The sequence below is a fragment of the Patagioenas fasciata genome, chromosome 3 (assembly GCF_037038585.1).
Source record: "Patagioenas fasciata isolate bPatFas1 chromosome 3, bPatFas1.hap1, whole genome shotgun sequence".
NCBI classification, from domain to species: domain Eukaryota; kingdom Metazoa; phylum Chordata; class Aves; order Columbiformes; family Columbidae; genus Patagioenas; species Patagioenas fasciata.
The window spans coordinates 28179148-28203314 of record NC_092522.1 but is presented as its reverse complement, the minus strand read 5'-3'; the positions used below and the strand labels follow the sequence as shown (position 1 = coordinate 28203314).

Sequence of the window (24167 nt, the reverse complement as noted above, 5' to 3'; positions counted from 1 at the left end):
CACTGATACACAGACACTTGTAGAAAAAAATACTGTTCCTTACTGTACATAGCTAGAGCTTTTTTAAGATGAAGTGCTCAATACAGATCATTCAGGTGCTGCCTTCAGGCCCAGTTCTCTTTTGAAGTCCTCAGGTTTTGAAATTACTCAGTTTTATTGTTTCAAATGAGACCATCGGGTGCCCCAAATGTAAGTCCAGTTCTGACAGATAGTGGTAATTTGGAAAAGGGAAAGTTTGAGGATGTGGGCCTGTGTCCCTTGAATATTCTCTGGTGTCTAATAGAAGGTGAGCAGTAAACCTTTCTCCCGTTAGTGGTGCTATTTATTTTTCACTGTTTTCCCAAAACACAGAGGCATATGATAACTTTGCACTTAGTCTTCCACTAAATTGGGCTGAAATTTCTCCGTAAGTATCTCCAAAACCTTTTGGCCAAAGATGCATGTGTGTGTAAATAAGTGTAAATCCTTTCTGTAAGCATGCAGATTCTGAAGTACAGAAGGATGCTATCAATTTATTTTGCATAAGAGGAAAAGCGGCTTTGCTAGTTTAAGGAAACTTTTATAATGTGCTTTTTTTTTTCCTTTTTTTTTTTAATGGATTGATTCTTAACCCTTGCAGAACACTGAACAAGAAAGCAATAGTCCCTATAAATTGAGAGTGCCTATTGCAAACTCAGCGCAGAAAAGCAACAATCCTAAACTGATCCCCATTGAGAAAATGGCTGTAGGGGACACCTCTGTGTGTGAAAATGTAACTGAGACCTCTGAAGCAAGATTAATGGAAGATGATACCAGGAAGATTTCTGGAGAACACGAGTGTAGAAATACGTCAGGAGAAATAACCAGCCCTTCAGACCCTGCCAGTGCATTGTCATTTTCCAATAGTGATGTAATTTTGAGTGCAGGGGACTTCTTTGGAAATCAAGTAACCCCTGAAACACTTCAGGAGGAGGCAAAACAACAAACTACTGAGAATGTGAAGTTGATCTATGAGACAGAAGAAAGCCATAAATACGTTGACTTACCAATGAAAGTTGAGCAATTAAACTCAGAGCTGAACTTTCAGAATGCACAATTCACTCCAAAGAGCTCAGCTTCTGCAGAACCGGAGCAAACTACTGTAGCCGTTAAGGAAGAAAACTATGACATAAAGGAAAAAACACAATCAGTCTCTGTCAATAAGCAGCAATTATCTCTCGGAGTAGTGTCATGGGAAAAAGAACCTGAGAAAGCAAAGTCTGAGCTGGAGATACATAAAGTAAGATTGTCTAATGCAGCAGACACATTGGATGAGGTAGAAATGATGAACAGAGATTGCCATGAACAATTTCTTGCAGCTGAAAATGAACATATTAGGCCAAAATCTGAGCCAGTTGTTATGGAGAACTGTGCCTCGTCCACAGAGAATTATATTGAAATGCTTCAGGCAAAATATCAGCAATTGGAAAGGGAGAGGGAAGTCAACCTGAAAACTATTGCTGGCTTACAGGAGCACCTTGTTTCAGTCACAGCTGAGAGAAACCATATTGGCCAAGAACTGAGTGTTTTGTCTGAAAATAAAAAAGAACTGGATCGGAAGTATCAGAAGCTCCAAGAGAAATTAAAAGAACTGGAGTCAACTAATGTGGGTTCTACTGAATTCATTAGAAGGTTAGAGAGTGAGGTAAGGACACAAATGAATCTGTTTGAGTCTGCAAAATCTGATGTAAATCAGTTATCAAATGAAAAAGATCAACTTCTGCAGAACTTGCAAAGTTTGGAGCAGGACGCTATGTCTTTTGCCTTAGAAAAACTCCAAAACAAAGCCACAGATTTGAATGAGGAGAAAGAGCTGCTTGTAAGAGAGTTAGAAATGATGCAGAGTAAATTAAGATCATCAGAAATGGAAAATTCAAAGCTTTCTAGATCTTTGGAAGGCTTGCTAATGGAAAAAGGTGAACTTGCTGCTAGACTTAGCTCAGCACAGAAAGAAGTAGACCAAATGCGGTACGGAATTGAGAAGCTGAAAGTAAAAATTGAATCCGATGAGAAGAAAAAATGCCATGTTGCTGAAAAACTGAAAGAGAGCGAACGGAAAGCTGACTCTCTTCTGGATAAAATAGAGAGACTTGAAAGAGAATTGGAGATGTCAGAGAAAAACCTAGAAGATGCGATTGTTCAGTCAGAGATTGCTAAAGCAGAGGCAGAAACAGTAACAATGGAGAAGGAAGAGATGGCTGAAAAACTGAAATGTTTCAACTTACAAATTGATGTCCTCACCTCACAAAAAGAGAGTTTGGATAAAGATTTAAAAGAAAAGCAAGAAAGAGTCCGTGAGCTAGAGTCCTCAAATTTGACTACAGCAAAACTGTTAGAAGAAAAGGAGGAAGAAAATATGCAGATCAGGGATGAGTTTGAAAATACTGTGGTACTGCTGAACTCTGAGCTCAAAGATGTACGCAAGAAATTTGAGTTTTCTTGCAAGGAGGAGTCAGATGCGAGAGCGAAAGAGCAGGTCTTCATTAATCAGGTGGCTTGTCTTGAGCAAGATAAAACAATACTATTACAGGAGTGTCAGGAAATAAAAAATGAAAATAAAAAGTTGGATCAAATGAAGGCAGTACTCGTTCAAGAATTAATGGATTGTAAACAAAAACTTGATGAAAAAGTGCAAGAGAATGGTGCACTTCAAAAGCAGGTGAAAGAAGCAGAGGAGCTGTCCTCAGAGATGACACACATGCAACAGGAGCATGAGTGCTGGCACCAGGAAAAGAAAAGCCTACAGAATTTGATTAGTGAGTTGAAGCTGAAGGAACAACATTTTTCTGATAATGAAACCTTTCAGGATATCCTGAATGTTCTAAAAGTGTCTTATAAAGGCCTTGAGAAGGAACTGGAATCTGCACTTTGTGAAAAGAGCACTTTATGTGAAAAGGTAATGCCATTTCCGTTAGGGCAGAGTTCCCCTTTTAGGAGCAAGGATAAAGTGTTCTCTGGGCTTACCACTTCCTTAATAAATTATATCCTAAAATAACTTTAACTTCAGACTTTCACAGGAAACATCCTATTTTAAAAATTATGTTTCCAATGCAATAATGAGTTTGCATTGAAGTTACAGAGCTGGAAAGCATGGTGTTGTTTTGTGTAGGATGAATGAGAAGGTTGCTTGAAAGTGGGCATAGAAGTTTAAGTAACTGAATAATGCAGAATAGTTTACTCTTTCCTGTAGACGAAAAAGAGGAAAGACAAATTAATGTTGGGTGGGTGACCTTTTATATCAAGAATAAGTACTTGGGGAGCTCAAAAGCAAGTGAAACAAGAATTGGACACTTGCTGTGTGAAAACAGCATTAACTTCTTGTGACCCTTGCTTGGAGTTGGGCCATCTATGAGAAGAAAAGAACCTATCTTAAAAACTGCTTGTTGCATATAAGGAAATTCCTTGGAAGTCATGACACATGTATTCAAAATAATTATGGAAAATTTGATTTCAGGTAAATGAACTGACTGAAAGTTGCATTGAGCTGCAAGTCAAGCTAAGTGATGCTGAACAGAGGATTTCCAAATTACAGGAAGAATCTACCAGAGAAAGGAACCAGCTTGCAGAAGAAATACAACTTCTTCAAGAACATTCAGAAAAGAGCAAAGTTAGTTACTCCATGTGTAGTATTTCTGTGTTCAAGTCCAGGTGCTCAAGTACAGTAAATGTGTGGAGGTTGGTCAAGGGAGCTGTGCTGATGTACAGTATCAGAGGTTTTTGCTTCCAAACTTCCAAAAATGTAATGTTCTGGTCTGGGATAGTATGATGATTAGTTAGTAGTTTTCCCCTCTTACTTCTATTGAAACTATGTTTTCTTGGCGTAAAGGCCACAGGTGGATATCCACAAATCTTTCAGTGCCTAGAAATTCTTCTACAGGCATTCAACCATTAGATGGAGCAAGTTAGATAAAAAATATAACATTTCTCAAGTTTGTTTTAAAACTAAGCTACTTTCAGTATTTCAGTAGCGTTAGACTACTTTAAGGACAAAGTCAAAGAATTAACAGTTTTAGAGTGTTTATTTTTCATTTGTTCATATTTATTTCTCAGAGGTTATTTTCCCATCTAGATAACTGTATGTCTTATTTGTGAACAATAGTGTGTGTTTAAGCCAGCTGAAGTTGTCTTCTGACCTACTAAGGTTATTTACAAAATTGTATAACCAGGGGCATGTTTCTGTTGTGCTGTTGAAGATTTTGAGAGGGGGAAAAAGAAAGGAAATTTCTGCAACATTCAGAAATCCTGTATGGAAATACAGGCCAGCTGTCCAAAAAATACAGTTATAAAAATGAATCAAAATGAAAATGCTTACAAAGTTTTGTCATCTTAGAGAGTGCGAGGGAAGTGACTCTTAATCTCTCAAGTCACTCTCAGAGGAATGATGTTTGGAAAGGTTAAGCCTTGATTTTGAAAGTACTGCTTGGTTTAACAGTGTTGGTAAACTTGCACTCAGTACATCCCTCAGATCATAATGTTTCTTTTTAGAAGACACTCCTTTGCCTCCTATCCTGCCTTTTGTGTTCACATGTTCCATTCTTTGATTAGTGTATTTAGCCGCTGTTATATATTTTTTCTTATTAAGTTGTTTTTGGAAAATGCAAACACATTTGAGGTGTAAAGTCAGGTGGTTTAATTGATAACTGTTTCTCCATTGAGAAAACTCTAAGTACCAAAGAATGTGCTATTACTGTTTACAGAATCAGCTGCATCTAACTATGTCAGAAAAAAATGAACTGACTAAGAATTTGGAGATGCTCCAGAAAGATCTACAGGAAAAAGAAAGTGAAATGAAAAGAGAAATATCAGTATACAAGGACAAACTGCTTCAAGCAGAGAAAGAGCATCAGGATACCCTGACAGAAGCAAACCGAAAGGTAAATCAGAAAATGGGAAGGATTTTGTGAGTTTTTAATTAAATTCTATGTATTCTACAAAATGTTGCTGATCCTATTGCAAAAGAAATAGTTTTTGCTAACAATATTTCCAAACTCTATATATACTCGCCTTGGAACTAGGTAAAAGTGTTAACTTTTTTCCATATAGCAAGCAGTGAAAGGTGAATATATCTCAGAACTCAGTAGGTGTTCAGGTATGTATAATTTATCTTAGACTATACATTTGAAAAAGGGAAACCAACAGTATGTTTCATTCCAAAAAGTGGTTCTTTTGGTATGAATGGGGAAGAAAGATTAACCACTTTAGTGTAGAAGGGCAAGTTTGTTGGAAATGCATTTGTCAGCCGTGCTGTATACAAGAAGTCATGATCTTTTCTGCAGAAATATGTCTGTGAATATGTACCTGAGGCCAGTAGGGCACAGGCAAAAAAATTATTGTAATTCTTAGCAATTTTCATTCTTGTAAATAAAAAGTAAATTAAAGAGCGAGTTATAGTAAAATGTAAGGGCTTTGTAATGGCAGAGTTCTTAGAGGCAAGATTCTGGTATTCAAAATGTATACTTGAGACAAATTGCTCTTTCAGTTTTAAACTCAAGAGATACCAAGCAAATTTGCTGTGGAATTCCTGTGGCCTGTGATTTGCTTTTAAGTACATCTTTAAAATACAACTCTATGTCCTTCTTAGTATCATAGTAATTAGGCACATTTTCTTTCTCTAGAATGAAGTAGAAATTGAGGCCTGTCAAGATAAGCTGAATTCACTGGAGCACTTCATCAGCTCACAAAAATTGGAAATTGAGCATTTGAAGTCAAATAAAGAAGAACTAAATAATTCCCTTAAAGAAGCTAATCAAACCTTAGAAGAACTCCTAAAAACTAAGGTAAGAAAAAAATATGCAAGCAATGCCAATTACATGAGACCTAAGGCACCAGGTAGTCAAATAAAGGGAGGACTAGGAGCCAGTGCTCCAGAACTTTGGCTTGACTTAGTTTTGCTAATGAGACGATAGAGCACAGAGGAAACATTGTTACTATTGATCTACATTAGAAAAATTCTGTAACATGTACCATGACTGAGATAACTTATAATTGGTTTATGTGATGCCAAACACAGCAATCTGTTGTCTATGCTAAACGTTGCAGCTGGGTTCTAACGTGGTTAGAATACACTCAAAGACACTTTGCAGTGCCTCTCTTTTCTGTCTGTGAATTACTTCGATGATAAAAGATATCATATTCTGCCTTAAGCATTAGTCTTGATACATTGCTTTTGATTCTTGAGAGTTTATCAGTTTCATTTTATATGGAGGTCTCATTACAGTTATTAACTAGTGTAATTCTCTAAATGACAGAGCTGTGATGATAGAATATGAACTCCACATACTGTGAACAACTGATAGCTGGGAACCATTCTAGATGAGCTTGAATTCCTTTCTAGTAGCACAGGTGAAGTTCAGCTGTTTGTATAACTTAATTTCCATATTATTTTCTCCTGCATTTTTCTCATCTACCTTATTTTTATTGTTCTGCTTCTGTGTGTGATTGATTGCTGGCTCCAACTCCGTACTTCCACTTCAGGAATGAGTATCTCTAAATGTACTCTTGAGGAAACACAGTCAATTCAGTTTACTTGCAAGTAACCACTGAATTGCAATACATTTATCTCGCTCAACATTCCTCTGTTCCATAGGGCCCTCCCCTGTGGTGTTAATTTGTTTAATGTCAGCAGTCCAATGATATATTACTATAGGATATGTGCCAGTTACAGAAAACAGTAACCATGGTAGTGTAAATGTAACATCCAAGGCTTCCAGCTGTGCTCCCTCGTGTGGTATTTGCACACTGGTTGATACCAGACCAGATGAGCAGGGAGCAGCCCCGAAGAGTGGAATTATCTGCTGCTGCTCAGAATAGTATTTTTAAGCTGGAATTTTGAGTACCAAGCAAGCCTGGGTTATCTTGCCTTTGTGGTAATATGGTGCATTGGGGACAAAAAGAATTAAGGAGATTCAGAGTAGGAGAGCGCACTTCAAAATTTAGAGTATTGATTTGAAAACCGTTACCTGGAAAGCAGCACTTTCTTATGCCACATCAATGAAGTGATAACAGGTGGAAAAAGGACTACTGCCTCAGAGTTTATACAGCTTTCTTATAGGTAGGATGCTAGTCTTGACATTGCTAATCTTAACCCTCATAATTTGTTGGTATTTCTGAAGAGAGTAAGTCTCCTGTATTGGTATTTAAATTCTTGTTTTTTCCACTGAGTTACCTGTACATACCCATCTAGTAAGAGGACCTTCATGTTTCCCACAGTAAAGGAACTGCTATAATGAGGTTGTACAGAAAGAGTCAAAGAAGTGTAACATTATAAAAATGCTCTATAGCTAATATTGCGTAACAGTTGAGATTCCATTTGACGCTGTAATGTGTAAATGGCAGAATTACGTTTCTGGTTTAATAACTACATTTCTTATTTTGTAGGCTGATAATATCAACATTATAGTTCAACTGAAGAAGGAAAATGAATTTGCCCACAGTAAAGTGAAACTGTGGATGAAAACCTGTAAGCAGATGGAACAGGAAAAGGAAACGTTGCAGAAACAACTGGTTGAATGTGATGAACTGTTGAAGAAGAAAAATCTAACTATGTCAAAGTGTGAGAAAGAAGGTAATGGAAGTTAGATTCAATCCTAATGCTTCCTTAGCTGTGCATTAGTTTGTAAAACTTCCTTTTTGCCCTAAAATGTCCATTTACATATACAGCTCTAATACACAGCATGATTATTAAGTACTATAAAAAAGTGTAACCGCAAATGTGTTACCCATTTTCAAAATCTAGTTCATCTTCTTTCTCTTAAAGTATCAGAGGCAACTCTGGATTATGAATAAATGTTTTAAATATTACACTTTCGTGGTTAAAAGTGACTTGAAGAGGAAGGCGAGTGTTTTTCTTAATAACAAAATTTTTCGTACAAGTTCTTTTATTGCTTTCCAGCAAACTTTCCTGTCTGATTCTTGGGCTTTACTGTTTATATTTCGACTCATCTCATGAGAGATTAGTAGATTCTGTTATTGTAAATGTTACTTAAAGAAAGTTAGGGCTACAAACTTGAGTGTTCAGAAGTTACAAAATGTCAGGGAAAATGTCTGCCCATGCACTGGTCAAGGATTCTTTTCAAATTTTGAATGTTTGTTCTCTATTTAGCAAATACATTATTGTGTCTAACATATTACTGATTTTGTTAGACATTGTCATTTATTTTTTTTACAGTTGCACAGTTATGAACATGGATAATTAATTAAAAGATGTGTGACCATTGCATTATAAATTCTTATATATGCTTTTTTTTAGATCAGTTATATGAATAATGATATTTTACTTTGAAAGGTGCTGATGAGAATGCCATTACAGAAGAAATTAAATTAAAACTGGAAGAATTACAGGAATCTACAGAAGTGAAAACCAGAGAAGCAAACGAGAACTTGGAGAAATATTGCTCTCTAATTGTTAAATATTATAAACTAGAGGAAGAAAATGAGATGCTAAAAACCCAAGTCAGTTTGTTGAGTGCTCAGCTGAAACAGCCCACGAGTGAGGCTGTCAGCACTCCTCTGCTGAATTCGGAGAACTCCTTAACAGTGAGCAATCAGTCTGTCAAACAGATGAGGGCAGATGGAGATACTACTAAGCTTTCAAGTAAAAGACAGAGATACGAAGACAACAGGAATGATAATGAAGAACCAAGATCTCCTGTTCCAGAGACTTTATCCAAAAAAAAAAGGAAAGATGATATCTGCCAACATTTGCTGGGTCAGGAGAACACAGACTATGAGCCAGATGGGCTTCCCGAAGTAGTGAAAAAAGGTATTTACAGCATTTTATAAAGGCAAATGTTCTCTTGACCATAGCAGGTGGGTTTTTTCTCTCTTGTTTTGCTGAATTAGTTTTACTCTGGTGAGTAGGTGACTATGCGAATATTTTTGGTGATGGTGATAGGTGAAAGTAGTCCACAGGAGATGTGCCAGTTAGTGCCAAGTTAGTGTTTGTGGAGCTGGGGTGTTAGACCAGCACGATACATTTATGTTGGTTTAATAAATACCGTTTCGCTAAGAGTGAAATGGTGCTGGAGTCGCAACTTTGTAGTTCCTTGTGGTGTGTATATTAAAGGCTAAGCATATGATCTGTAACAGGAACAAAGTTTTGCTGACAGAAGACTTGCTCTCATCATTTAAAAGCATTATTTGAACCATTTACTGTAGCGCATGGGAGAATAGATGTGGAGTGAATCTACTTTTGAAGGCAAATCTACTCTCAAAGATTGGAGTGTTAGAGCACCGTGCTGTGATGGAGTCACATTTGCTTCCTCCACAGCCCCACAGGTCCTTCAGCATCACTCCTGACAAGGTTGAAGAGGCTGTTAGTAGCTGTGGGTCTGACTGACAGGTGACTGGTGGTGAGGGCTGCAGGGGACACTGAGGAAGGAGGTCAGGGCTGCCCCATGCCAAACATGGTCGGGTTCAACTGGCTTCGAAGGACAAAAAACCGTGTGCCGAAACAGAACCAGTCAGAGGTGTTTTTTGTATCTCTGTGAAAACGTAGGAAAGGACAGTAAATGCCGAGATGAAGGAAAACCAGTGCTGGGGCTAGAGTGACAGGAGTGATGCTGAAGCAAAGTTTCACACTGAGCAGGGCACGGGGCTGAGGGTGGTGGTGGTGGCCTTGAGCAGGGCTGCGAGGAGACTGAGGAAGGTGGTGCGGGCCCAGAGGGATGACTGACAGTGGGTTCTTCCATGTCTTGAATTAAAAACGAGGAGCAGGATCTGACCCCCATCTCCTGCCGTCCCATCACCTGACGTCCCATCACCTCACTGAAGGTGTAGCATGTGGCAAGGCAATTGAAGACCAGAAACTGGGGAGGAGAGGTGTTTTCCCCAAGTGTGTGATTATTTGTGTGTTTTTGTTTCTTTCAATACCAGAATCGGTAATTAAAAGTGTGTTAATTGGCAATACATTAAGTCGGTTAAAATTCCCCAAGTCAAAACTGTCTTGACCACAGCAGTAGTATGTTAACATCTTCATGACAGTTCAGGTTCATTCTGTTTTGAATACAATGAAATTATAAGGGTTTGCTGTAACAGAAAGTAACACGAATCAGCGCTTGAAAAATATATTGTACATTCAGCTACCTCTTAAGTGCGCCTTTATAAAAATGCAATTGCAATCATTAAAGGACAAGCTATAGAGTTGCTGAATTACATCAACTTCAGAGATCACTCCCAGAAGTCAGAATTTTTAAGTCTACACGTTATTTACATTCCATTTTCTTCGCAGCGTTATTACCTTCTGGAAATACACCTGTCCTGAGGACATATGTGCCAGTTAATGTTTGACTTCTAGGCTAAATAGAGAGATAATAGATAATCCATAACACTATATGCAGAGAAAATTATGAAAAATCAAGAATATCTTGTCACAGTATTGTGTTCTGATTGAATTTTAGTAAAACCAGTACATGTTGTCAGACTGAAATTATTCTTGATGTAATATTGTACCTGTAAAGAAAAAGACCAAACACTTGTTTTAAAAACTTTGCTATAGAATTACTATTGTACTTTATCTACAGTTTACAGGGCTTGCATATGAATTTTGGAATACATGAGATCTGTTCAGCAATCTTTTTGTTCCATTTTCTTCAACAGAAAAAAACTATTTATTTTAATCACTTACTTTTATCTCCATTGTAAAAAAAAAAAAAAATTTAAAAAAATAGAAGATCTGTTCAAGAAAGTGTAACTTATATAGCTGTTTTTAACAGAAACTGTTTATTTTTCAGGGTTTGCTGATATCCCCACTGGAAAGGTCAGCCCTTACATTTTACGCAGAACAACCCTAAATCTAAGAACCAGTCCCCATCTGGCTTCCCCAAGTGAGAAATTGCCTTTGGCTGCACAAGATGTACAAAAATGCAGACCAGATAATCTTGGTGAGCACTCCCGTTCGACACCTGGTGGCAGCAAACCACAAAAGGTAAATTTAAAAAAATGTATCTGGGTATGAAAGTCATGGAGATAACTAATACATCCACTAAATGGGATCATCTTGCCAAGTAAGTTTGAGGACATATCATTCTTTACATTTCTCAACACTACAGTGAAGATAAGACCATAAATACTGTATCGCTAAAACATGACAGAGCTCTTGACCCTGCCAGCAACTTGCAAAATGTTCCTGTGATATAATTTGTGACTTCTTAGGGAAACCCATTGAGAAATGTAAACTAAATAGAGATATATTTTCAGTTTCTTATAATGAATGTTAAAGAGCACATATTCCTTATACTGTGGTTTCTCAGGTTTCAGAAAAAGTAAACAGCAAAAAACCTCTGGGAGTCTGAGTTGAGGCTTAAAGTTTTCTCCTAACAACTCTTCTTGGAATTCCAGATTTGAGATCCCGTGAAATAACTACAGTTGAGAGGCTTTTAAGCTATCAATGGAGAGCAATTAGATGGTAAAGAAACTACACTTCAATGTGTTTACCAGACTTTAAAGTTATGAAAACAAATCAATACTAGAGAGTTAGGTCTTGAAAGCCGATTTTTATTAAAAATAGTTTAGTAACTGAAGTTTACATTAACTTTGCAAGTGTTCTTAGTAATATGGCACACTGCTAAATGTTTCACAGTAAGATGTTCTTTTTAAGTTGTGCCAGTGCTTTGCAGATTATAGAAAAATGTTCAAGCTCCAGGACAGAAATAAACCTTTCATTATCCTAAATCTCCTCCGAAGGTTTTTAACCGTGCTATCTCAAGCTGAGCAATAAGACTATACTTATTATACATTGACGCTTCTTTAGATGAGAGCTACATAGAAATATGCCAGTAGGTAGAAACTCTTCCCGTTTGCCAGGTTACACAAAAGCATTCTCTTGGCAGTCAGTGGAGGCTGCCACACAGCCAAAAGCGAAGCCATAAAGCCAAGAATGCAACTTTCGTTGTTTTGGTTTTAATGCAGCTATTTTGTGTTAGCACATAAATTCTGTTGGCAAAATTGCAAACGTAAGTAAAGGCAAGAGCCACATACTTCAGCAGATGGATAGGTTGTGAGGCCAGAAAGCACCATTGGGATGACGAGCCAGATCAGAGACATGATTTTTTTTGAGCTATAGCAATAGGAAATCCGCATTTTGATAGTGAGAGTGAATTCACTGTCTATGGTTTCAAGGGTTAATTACCCTATTTACCAAAGTTAGTTGCTTCTTACAAAGTTACCTGGAGGTCTGTGGTTTATTACTGTTTCATTAAGTGATGCCAATAGATTTTATTTACGCTCATTTATGTATGTTTTCCCGTAACTTTAGAAACACATGGAGGGTCTTGCTTTTAAAGAAAATGAGTAGTGCGAAAAAGAAAGGAAGCCTTGGCAGCAGAAAGTTGTGTTGTAATCACCTGCCAGCGTGGTGTAAGATTGTTGGAGGCTCTTGCTGGCCATAGTCAAGGTTACACCAAATAACAAGTAATCAGTAATGAATTGTTTTTATCTTAATGGGGGAAGGGTTTCCCAAACAGTCCTCCTCTTTGCCTAAGCTTGCGTTGTCTAGGTCTAAGGACAGGCTACTCCTTACCTTCAACTATATAGGAGAAATAAAGATGTCAGAGTTGTTTTTTCCCCAAAGTGTAAATACGCAGTTCCAGGAATTTGTGCCCTTCTATCCTCTGCATTGCTGGATGTTATGTGTTTGTTTTATTTCAAGATGACGTACATCTGGGAATTTCTGGAGAAATTGTTCATAATATCATTTTATCATTTTCTGAAATCATCAAAACATGTTGTTTCATGCTTTATATGAATACAGTAAATGGTGTGTCTTATTTTAAAAGTAAAATAAGCCTTGTTTCCTTCTCTTTGACAAGTATTTAGATGTACGTCATTTCAGACATCCGTTTTCAAACTGTTGCAAATTTCTAAAGGTCTTTAAAATGTGCCCTGTCATATCCACATGCAAATTAATTCACTTTCCTATGTGAATTTGATGTAGAATTTAAATGGAGTACTTTGACTGTACATCAGTTAAAATGTGAAAGCAGTGGTTTTTGTCCAGAAGTCAGCAAAAAAAGTGACAACTATGTTTTGTGTCTGCAGGCTATGTACAGGAAAAATAAAATATAGATCTCAGTATACAATATCTGGTACCTCCACAAGCAGAGTAAGAATACTGTCTGTTCCTGGTTTAGCTTTTTCTCTTGCTCCTAGCAAATAGCTTTCCAGCTGTGTAGCGGATATTCCGTCTAACACCACACCAAAATGACTGATATCAAGTATCACTGTATTCTATATTCAAAGTGATAAATGTCTTCAAAATATATTTTGCCATATTCAATATTTGCGTATGTTTTTTTCAAAATCCCAATGTTTAGTCTTTTGCAGTGAGTCTTTTGACCTACTGCAGAAAGCTAATATGGTTTTCCATTACCAGTAAAACAGGAAATTTTTGTTTGTGTTACAGGTAAATGATGAACAGCAGTCCCCAGCAGTAACAGCTCTGCCACCGCTGAAATCTACTTCAAGGTCACCACTTTGCCTGTATAAACAATCCACAAAAACTGTCTCTGACAATACTAGGGAGAGTCGTATGATGCACAAAGCCAAAAATTCTGCAAACGAACAAGGACTATTCGAGCAAGATGAGCAAAAAGAAAATTGTAAGGTGCAGTAAAATTTTGTGGGCTTAATCGCAGCTCAGACTAACGGACAATCAAAACCCAGTTTGCGAAATAAATATCAGAACTGTACAGAGGGCACCATTTTCTCTTCACAGAATATTAGGGATTGGAAGGGACCTCAAAAGATCATCTAGTCCAATCCCCCTGCCGGAGCAGGAACACCCAGATGAGGTTACACAGGAATGTGTCCAGGCAGGTTTTGAATGTCTCCAGAGTAGGAGACTCGACAACCTTCCTGAGCAGCCTGTTCCAGTGTTCTGTTACCCTCACTGAGAAGAAGTTTCTTCTCATATTTAAGTGGAAACTCTTGTGTTCCAGTTTGAACCCGTTACCCCTTGTCTTACCATTGTCACTGAGAAGAGCCTGGCTCCATCCTCGTGACACTCACTCTTTGCATATTTATAAACATTAATAAGATCACCGCTTAGTCTCCTCTTCTCCAAACTAAAGAGACGCAGCTCCCTCAGCCTTTCCTCATAAAGGAGATGCTCCACTCCATCATCTTTGTTGCCCTGCACTGGACTCTCTCCAGCAATTCCCTGTCCTGGAACTGAGGGGCCCAGAACTGTACACAATATTCCAGGTGTGGTCTCACCAGGACAGAGTAGAGAGGAAAGAAAACCTCTCTGGATCTACTAACCACCCCCCTTCTAATACACCCCAGGATGCCATTGGCCTTCTTGGCCACAAGGGCACAGTGCTGGCTCATGGTCATCCTGCTGTCCACCAGGACCCCCAGGTCCCTTTCCCCTATACTGCTCTCTAACAGGTCATTCCCCAATTTATACTGGAACCTGGGGTTGTTCCTGCCCAGATGCAAGACTCTACACTTGCCCTTGTTATATTTTATGAAATTTTTCCCTGCCCAACTCTCCAGCCTGTCCAGATCTCTGGATGGCAGCACAGCCTTCTGGCGTGTCAGCCACTCCTCCCAGCTCGGTGTCATCAGCAAACTTGCTGACAGTGCACTCTGTTCCCTAGTCCAAGTCATTGATGAATACATTGAATAATAGTGGTCCCAGTACTGACCCTTGAGACACTCCACTAGATACAGGCCTTCAACTAGACTCTGGCCCATTAGCCATAACTCTCTGGCTTCTTCAGCCAGTTCACAGTCCACCTCACTGCCCGATTGTCCAGAGCACACTTCCTCAGTTTAGCTGTGAGGATGGTGTGGGAGACTGTCAAATGCTTTACTGAAATCCAGATAGACCACATCCACTGTTTTGCCATCATCTATCCACCTGGTTATGTCCTCATAAAAGGCTATGAGGCTGGTCAAGTATGACTTCCCCTTGGTGAAGCCATGTTAACTGTTCCTAATGACCCTCTTATCCTTGATGTGTCAAGGATGGCACCAAGGTTAAGTTGTTCCATCACTTTCCCAGGGATGCCCTTTCTTGCCCTTTCTTGCCCTTTTCTCTTATCCAATGATGAACAATATATGAGTTCTGCAGAGCTTATTCTTGAATATTTACTAATATCAACAATCACTCAAACATATGGAATAATAATGAAGGAACAGATATAATTAATCTTCTGTAGAATTTTCTGTAAATAATTCTTCATAAATCTTTTTTAAAAAAATTAAACCATGAAAAAAGTGGATTACATGTTGCCATTTAGTTCATTGTTGCTATTTTTACTCTGTACCAATGGTTGATTTAGAAATGGAAACTAAACTCACTTATCTCTAAAAATATTAGGTTCTGTGAAAAATGTGGCAAAAACACTATTGGATGATTCAAAATGAAGTAGTGGCTTCATTTGTAGGTGCCAGACCAAATATAAAACCAGATATAAGCTGCATTCAGTGCACCGGTCCAGTGCACTGCATCTTGGCATCCCTTCTTCCAGATGGAATAACATTGTGCAAGGGGGGATGAGATCTGATCTGAGCAAACCCAGCGAGGTCTGCCTGTTTTCCCTGAAGCTGAGCATCCACCAGTCCATCTCTTTGTACTTCCCAGTATGCCCTGGCTTTGACCATAGCCAAAGGTCTTAACGACATCAGTCTTCACCTTTGCAAAATGGCCCTTGGCCAGCCATTAATCCTCAGCAAGTTGGCCAGAAGGACACGACAACAACAAACTGTACTTGCTCTACGAATAACATCTGTCTGCTGATTCTCTGGGTCACCCTTCACCCTGACAAGTGCTTGGCCTCAAACGTGTCACTTTATGTGAAAATCATTGCAGGCTTGTACCTGATGTAATGAGAATGGATGTGTTGTAGAAATGGTCAGGTGTCAAGAAGTATCTACATAGAATGCCCTGAGTTAGCCTCTTTTCATTCAAGAAAAATCCTATTTGAGATCCTAAAAGAAGGTAATTCACCTGGAAGTAGCGCTTAAGATTCTGGTGTCATCAACAGAGGAAAATAACTCATCTAGTTCATGATAGTGCACTTGAATTTGGGATGATTCATTACAAAGAAGCTCACCACAACAAGCTTGTACTTGTGGATTTCAAACGTCTAATTGAGCTCGCTCGGTAGCGCAGAGCAATTCTGTGCAAGAGGAAAGGGTGACGTCAACTAAATCAGTCATTATCCAACTGAACAGAAATTACTCTCAAATAATTCATAATGCTTATGCTTGCCTACCCAGGCCAGGTGATAGGGAAATCAAGCTCCTCTACAGGAGCGGTAGTGCCCTAAGACTCCAAGTTGCACAGCAGAAGCATTTTCACGTTATTCTTCTATGAGAAAGATGTGCCTCCTTTCAACAAAAGTGGGTAAAAATGTGTACTAATCCTTGAAAAAGTTTCTTTATCTTAATATAAAAGACATTACTTTTGTTTCAAGTTGAACTTTCAAAGCATAACAAGTGCTTCTCTAATGAGACAAAGGTGAGATTCTACTTGAAGTTGAGTTAGTTTTGCACTCAGAGTGTTTTTCTGTATTTACATATACATGCACACCATTATTCTGCCTTGCTTACAGGATTGTCCATTAGAACACAGTTTATGAGATCAAATAATTACTCATCAGTCTAAATTGAAAGACCTTTAAAGAAATTTAGCATTTGTCTCAAATAAGACTAACAGAGTAACACAAACCAAAATATTCCATATAGTTCAAACTTAACAAAAACTTTATATACAAGCTATCCTTGGTAACTAGATATACAGAATCACAGAATGCTATGGATTGGAAGGGACCTTGAAAGATCATCTGGTCCAATCCCCCTGCCGGAGCAGGAACACCCAGATGAGGTTACACAGGAAGGCACCCAGGTGGGTTTTGAATGTCTCCAGAGAAGGAGATTCCACTACCTCCCTGGGCAGCCTGTTCCAGTGCTCTGTTACCCTCACTGAGAAGAAGTTTCTTCTCATATTTAAGTGGAACCTTTTGTGTTCCAGTTTGTACCCGATCAGTACAGCTTGTGGCATTTTCTTAAACATCTCTAGTTGTTTGTTAACTCAAGTATTAGGTAATTAAACAATCCTTGTGGCACTATGCCTGGAGGTATCATCCAGGGAGACTGAAAGAGGCCCGTCTTAAAGGGTGCATTTTGATAACAGCAAAGCTGCTTGTAAAAGTTATTTCAGATAAGGTTTGGTATCTTCAGATTATTTAGGGATCATGTGGGGAATTGTAGAAACTAAAAAAAAAAATATTAACTCTCTTGATGTAGAAGCATGGATGTGAAATAGACAATAGGGTGAAAAAAAACCCACAGCACCACTAAACGAAAAAAGCTGTTGTGTTTTATTTATCCCAATCATTGTTTTTCTATTTTAATCTGGTGCCTTGAAAAGTGTTCCACTTGGAGAAGAGTGTGGAATAAAAACATCTATCTTTAGCTGTCTAATCTTAAACAGACAAATCTGAACTACTATGTTATAATAAAATAAGTAAATATCATGGCTAAAAGAAAGGATTGAGGCTTTAGTAATTACATACTTTCCAACTTGTCCATGTTTGTATTTTATAAGCCTTTAGATTTCGGTAAGTATGAAATCTTTGCATTTTGAAAGATTACAATGCCTGTTATTTTTCAGTAACTAGTATGTATTCTAGTAGCTTTTTGGTATATGAGCTAATATGGGTTAAGATTTTCAAGAGATCTTAAGTTACTTAGACTAACACCTAAACCACTTAAAAATGGGACTTAATATTCTATGTCTTATTGCAAACCGATGAGACTTCAGGTCACAATTCATGTAATATTTTGAAATCTGTTTTGAAAACTTCATTTTCAACCTATCTGTAAATAAAGTGTGTGGTAGGAAAAAATCAAAATGCCTCATCAGAATTCCTAGGAAGAGCATTGCATAGGATGCGTTTTGTCAGTGTCAGCTACCCATAACGAATGAAAGGACACGTGTATCTGGCTTTCTATTCTGATTGTGAAGGTCCCTGTAGAAATGCAGTCTTCAGTGCTCTTGTATTGTTTTTAACATGCTAACCTGCTTGTTGCCATAGTGATATTCTGTTACATCACAGGAAGATGCATTACCTGGATCTCTGCTTCATTTTCCTGTTTGCCCAAGGTTTACGTTGTAATTGGTGTAAAATCTAGTTTGCTGTCCTAGCTAATTTTGAATGCTCTCTGAAATGCCCAGATTTGGAGGTTAACAGCATGTTGCAGGAATGCTGGCGTCCTTTTGCCGAGTGCAGTCACAGCTGATGGAAGGGTCTGGTTGGTCTGTGATGTTCAACTCTTTCTTCAGTCTTTGAACTATTCTCCTCCTTTTTACCTAGTAATGAAAGGAAAACATAAAAGGAGATTTGTTTGGCTTCTGCTCTTCCAGGATTATTATTCAGGGTCAATGTTTGAACTCATCTCTCATACGTCAGAATTGAAATTGCTCCCAGGTCAGATCCTGCTCTGACTTTGGGAGCCCACTCAGCTGGTCAGGAGCTCCCCAAGCCTTGAGCACAGGAGCAGCCCAGCAGTGGTGGCCTCATTCAGCCCTGTGCTTCACATGGCGTAGCCAAGATCTAACCAATGACCACTTTGGTAGAACTTGTTCAAATTTTTAAAAAATTGATAGAATCATAGAATGTCCTGAGTTGGAAGGGACCCACAAGGATCATCGACTCCAACTCCTGTCCCTGCATGTGACAACCCCACAGTTCACACCATGTGTCTGAGGGTGCTGTCCAGTCCCTTCTTGAACACTGTCAGGCTTGGGACCGTGACACCTCCCTGGGGAGCCTGTTCCAGTGTCCACCACCCTCTGGGGGAAGAACCTTTTCCTAATGTCCAGCCTAAACCTCCCCTGGCACATCTTCTGCCATTGCCTTGGGTTCTGTCACTGGTCACCAGAGAGGAGATCAGCACCTGCCCCTTCTCCTCCCCTTGAGAGGAAGCTGCAACCACAATGAGATCTCCTGTCAGTCTCCTCTTCTTCAGGCTGAACAAACCAAGTGACTTTAGCCACTCCTCATACGGCTTCCCCTCCAAAACCTTCACCAACTTTGTAGCCCTCTTCTGGACACTCTTCAGTAGCTTTATATCCTTTTTATCCTGTGACGCCCAGAACTGCACATGGTGCTCCAGGTGAGGCAGTTAACTCCTAGTAGGACAAACTACATGTATTGAACATGAGCCTGTGCTGCTTTCTCAAGCAGCAGCATCCCGAGGCCACTCTGTGTTGTGATTACGCTGGTGGGTTCAGCCCTGTGTTGCTGATGCCCATTGACTCCCAGCAGGGTCCCTCAGAAGGACTTGCCAGTTCAGTAATGACTGGTGAGAGGGAAGGATGGAGCTGAAAGAAGAAACATTCTCTTGCTCTCCAGCTTACTAATGTTATTGATGTGCTCTACAAATTAATATACTTTAAATAGAGGAAGAAAAATACCAGCTGGAACTGCGGTCAATCCAAATCTGTCTAATCTCAGGCTTGTGTAGTGGAAAATAATCTCATAGTGCCCTAAAAACTTAAAGGTGATGACAGAGAAAAGTGCAATACATGTTGAATGGGGATTTTCTTTATACTATACATTGCAATTAAGTTTCTTTTAGGTGTAGCTGAATAACATAAACACTCAGTAAAGTAGGGAAAGTAATTTCACTCCATGGCCCAGGTGCCACCTCCGTGGTGAGAACATACTGAATTTGTCCCAGAAATGGTTTCAGCTGCCTGATCCTTGCTCCTGCTGTTTGATATTTCAGCTGTCTAAGCCTTTAAATTACTCCATCTCCCTCTGCTTTTGCCATCTTATCCTAAATAGCCACAAATTGCAATAAGGCCACCAGTAATCTTCTGCAGAAAAGAGCTATTTGAACTTTTTAAAGATGCTGACAACTGAATAAATGGTGGACTACTGTGAAAGCAGATTGCAACTGCACTATTCAAAAAAATGTGGATGTGACAGGAGATAGGCAAATCTCCTGTTATCTCTATGTGTGTGTATTCCCTGAGATACTCAGAGACACAACCAAGCACCTACTTGGAACTTAGAAAACCAGGATGTAGTAAAAATAGCTAAATTTACTTAGCTTTTTGCGTTGTTTTGTTTGTCTTCCTGGAATCTTTTTTAGCAGTGGAGAAATCATGATCTCTATTCACAATTCAGCTGTTGCAACACTTACGTGAATGCACTGATGATTGATAGGCACACAGAAAGATCAGCAGCTTTCCGTATTTTGCTTTTCTGCTACTGTGCTTCATAAATTAAACAGACGAAAGCCTTAGTGAGAATCTGCTCTCACTACTGGATGGTGTTTCAGGGTTCCTCTATTTAGAAGGCCTGCTAAGTAACACATGAAATACAGTGTGAGTGCATCTGATATTGTGAAGCCTTTTTAGCGAAATCTGTGTATCCACGTCAGATTACTGATTTTTTTGTTTGTTTGTTTGTTTTCTGGGGGCAAACAGGGGAGTGGGGAATGATTAATTGTGGTTGGGGACTGCTTTGACTTTTCCACCATAGAGAAAGGGAAATGTTCTGTATTCTTTTGACCCCATGCTGAAAAAATAACCTGTTTTCAGGACTATTGTTGAGATTTGTTGATATATGTATGGCTTTAGTCATTGTCTGACACTGATTGAAGATTTTAGTTCTCCTGAGTAGTATAGTTTGTATCCTTTTGAATTAACTTAGTTTCAGACCACAGAGGCTAGAAGTAGGAATGGGGGTTACTGATACTTCAGAATTTGGATTTTTTTTCTTGTTCATTCCTTGTGAGCAATTACAGAGGGAAAGAACCTGTTTTGTGATTTCCAGATCTACTTGCTTAGCTGCTTGCTTAACTTGGTTAGCTGCTCTTTCATGACTCTTTTTATTTAAATGTTTGCTGTCTGGCTCCTGTTACTATCTTCAGATCAACAAATCTTCTGCTGAGACAGGCTGTCAAATATGGAAATATTGGCTTGAATAAAAGAATCTAAATAACAATCTCCCATTAACTATACATTGCCTTACATAGTGTTTTTAGGATGAATGGGAAGGGAACCAAATGATTGGTTTGCTCAGGTGTTTCGATCCCCATTGCTGGCTTCTTTGACACAGCAACATGCTGCCTGTGTTGTAAACATCCTTTTAATGTGCTAAAATGATGTTAAAAAAATGAAAGGTTAGTGAATCAACTAGAGGAAAGAGAATATAGCCTCGAAAGTTCTGCCAGAGCTTCCAAAATACAGATATGTTGCATTGGCAGAGTTCACACTCTGTTTGGTTACAGCTTAGAACTAATAGATGGGAAAACTAAAGTTTTGTCTTTGCTCTAAAGCTGCTGCTTTGCAAAAACACATATTCAACCTAACCCGTTGTAGGACTGGTGCGGAATAGCCATATTCCACACCCTGGGAACAGGTAAAGGGCTGTTCCGTGCTCTGATGGATGAGATCTGACAAAGGAGAATGAACATCAATGAAGATTTCTTCCCTACTTGTTCTTAACCCATATCTCTTCACCAGCAGAGGAAAATGTGGGATTACAGTCATTTTAGAGGCAAGTTTCCCGGTTTCAGCCACCACAGTTGCTATTTCTGCATTGCTGCCTCGGGTACATTGTAAAAATGTTGATGGGTACGTAAGCAATTGCTGGCTTGCTGTAGCAGGCAGGAGGATTCCACAAATTCGCATTGTCCCTGTGGTACACTGGAGATACGTCTATAAATTCAGTAATGCAGCTATGATTATTCTCCTCGTCTCTCAATTAACCGGTACTGCACATATTGTTCCCTGTCAAATGTCTTATTTTGTCAGATGCCAGAGAGCAGTGTTGTTCTCTTTTCAAATTGCTGGTTTGATTTCTGGCAGTACTTTATTGCTTTAAAATGTGCTTTCTACATCCATTTTCCTCAATTCTTAATTAACTGGAGAAAAAGACTGAAATGAGGTTTCAGTTAAGTAGGTGTTTCACTTTTGTCCCCACTACCTCATTCATTTATTTCCTGTAGCTCACTCAAGTCATCTCAGAGATTTTCTCTTTTGTTCGCAAGAAATTTTGCAGTCCAGATTATCTCCCTCACAGCTAAATCCCCCTGGAGAATGCATCCTGTGCTGGGAAGAAGGACTGAGGCAAAACTGCAGAAGAGGTGATGAAAAGCAATCCAATATCAGACCAAACCTGCCATGAATGTCAGTAAAGCAAATAAGAGCTGGTCATTGCAGATGACTGTTCAACCGACCATGGCAAAAAGCCACGTAACTGCAACAGCCGCCGCAGTGACAGCACGAGAGTTGAGTTCCTCAGGATGCACAACTCATTACAGGAAGATTTTTGTAACTTTAAAGTGAAGAGTTCAGTTTTAACATTGCGAATGCAGTTTCCATCTATGCTAAATACTACACAAAGTTAGAAGAAAGCGCTGCTTGACAAGATTGCAGCTATTACAGCACTCGCGATATTCAAGCAGCTTCTGAGGTACTTCTGTGCCTCTACAGGAACATCTTTAGGCACCTATAGTGCACGTAACAAAGCACTTGGCTCTCACCTTGGTGCCTCTTCCTTTGGTATGACCTATCATAAGTGCCCGTGGGAAGATAAGAGCCTGCTTGCAGTAAGCTGTCATGGAGCAAGAGCTGCACAAAACATGTTGATTAAGGTAGCAGCAAATTTAACTTTTCTTTGTGATAATAATGTGGAACACTGCTACTAAATCATAGCCCAGTTCTCCATATAATCCATGTGCACAGGTTCCTCAAAGGTAAGACACTGGCTTCAAGTTCCAGAACTCAGTGGAACAAAATGATTTTGTTGGTTGGTTGCTTGGGTTTTTGTTTGCTTGTTTGTTTTCTATTTTGGGGGGGTTTTGTTTCTCTGATATTTTTTTGCATTTTTTCCCGTGACCCATGTGTTCATCTGTTTCAGCCTCACAAAGAGCCAAGACTAACTGAGCTAAATACATCAGTGCTCCAGTGTAATCATAGCGGGCGAAAGGAAAACAGTGATGAAGTATGCAGTCTGCAGTTCAAATTCCAGCCAGTTAGGTGAACTTTTGGGTTGTTTGCTATCTGGAAAAATACAAGAGTAGATTCTGAATGGCAGATGATTCCTGAGAACCCTGGGAGCGCCTGACTGGATCAAGACTGAGGGAATTACTAATACTACAGTAAGAATGAATCAAGTGGAGAATGAATTGTGGGTTAATCAATTAGAATTGCTACAGCATCCCCATGGAATTTTGCTTTATTAAGAGATGTTCATCATGATGGCCTCTTCCTGTTCTGTGGAAGATGACCTATGGGTTATTCATGACACAAAATGGAGTCTAGAAGCTGTCATGCAGAGAGGGAAAAAATGTGTGGAGTTAGAAGCTGTTCTGCAGTTTCTGAGGATCTTACTGGGAAAATCTTAAGACTTGAGTTTGATTTGAAGGTCATTATGATGGGCATTCGATCTTAAGCATTTTAACGGTAAATTAGTCGTTCTTGTTGAAACGTATTAAGGATAATGGATAATCCACTTTCCATGAGCTAGAAACATATAATGTTCAATGCTTTAAAACAAATCACTTTTCTAGCTCAGCATACTGATGTTCAGAAAAAATCCAAACTCCTTGTGACAGCAATCCAATGGATTTCTCTGTGCATGTGCTTAGTTAACCTCACAGATAGACTTGCAGGCTTCAATGTCAAGTGATTTCTTAGTCTTTTGAGAAGTTTATGGCCTTAATAGACATTAAGAAATGACCAAGAACAGTGAAAAGAGCAACTTGAAAACCTCTTCCGTGGCTCTGAGGTGATTCTTACGATAATTTCTGAACTAATCTAAAAGTTATTAAAGCCTATCCACAGAACAGCTCTTTGTAAATATTATAAGATAATTTCATATGTTTTGTGTTCTGTTTGGCTGAGTTGACTGCTAAAGTGAACCTTCAACCAAAAGGAAAAATCCAGTGGAAGGCTGAGGACTGGGAGAGCTTGTGCCCAGCCCTGCACGGTGCTGAGCCAGCAGATTTCATCCTGTGTTTTAACAACATGAGTGTCCCCTTTTCCTCTCTTTTTCCCTCTAGATCTTCCTGGACTATAACTAGAGTATGGTCTGGGCTAAGCTTGGTTTCAGTGGCTAAAGTAAGGAAAGCTGACAGCAACTTGTGTGTGAAGATTCTGTTGTGTGCATGTCCTGTGGCTG

At 39.0% G+C, this 24167-nt stretch overlaps 1 protein-coding gene and 1 pseudogene across 2 annotated transcripts in view; one reads left to right on the top strand and one right to left on the bottom strand.

Annotated features, from left to right (window-relative positions):
• Nucleotides 1-18515, top strand: part of CENPF (centromere protein F) — a 47001-nt gene extending 28486 nt beyond the window's left edge. Inside the window, exons 13-20 of one of the 2 annotated variants that reach the window (XM_071805988.1) lie at nucleotides 620-2914; nucleotides 3473-3625; nucleotides 4716-4892; nucleotides 5634-5795; nucleotides 7396-7582; nucleotides 8303-8779; nucleotides 10749-10942; nucleotides 13418-18515. In XM_071805988.1, the coding sequence (XP_071662089.1) occupies nucleotides 620-2914; nucleotides 3473-3625; nucleotides 4716-4892; nucleotides 5634-5795; nucleotides 7396-7582; nucleotides 8303-8779; nucleotides 10749-10942; nucleotides 13418-13627 (3855 nt within the window). In that variant the 3' untranslated portion in view covers nucleotides 13628-18515. The remainder of the gene's footprint in view (nucleotides 1-619; nucleotides 2915-3472; nucleotides 3626-4715; nucleotides 4893-5633; nucleotides 5796-7395; nucleotides 7583-8302; nucleotides 8780-10748; nucleotides 10943-13417) is intronic. The other variant, XM_065833620.2, reaches the window with a different exon arrangement.
• LOC136099332 (spermatogenesis-associated protein 7-like) overlaps nucleotides 18212-24167 on the bottom strand; it is a 50073-nt pseudogene continuing 44117 nt past the window's right edge.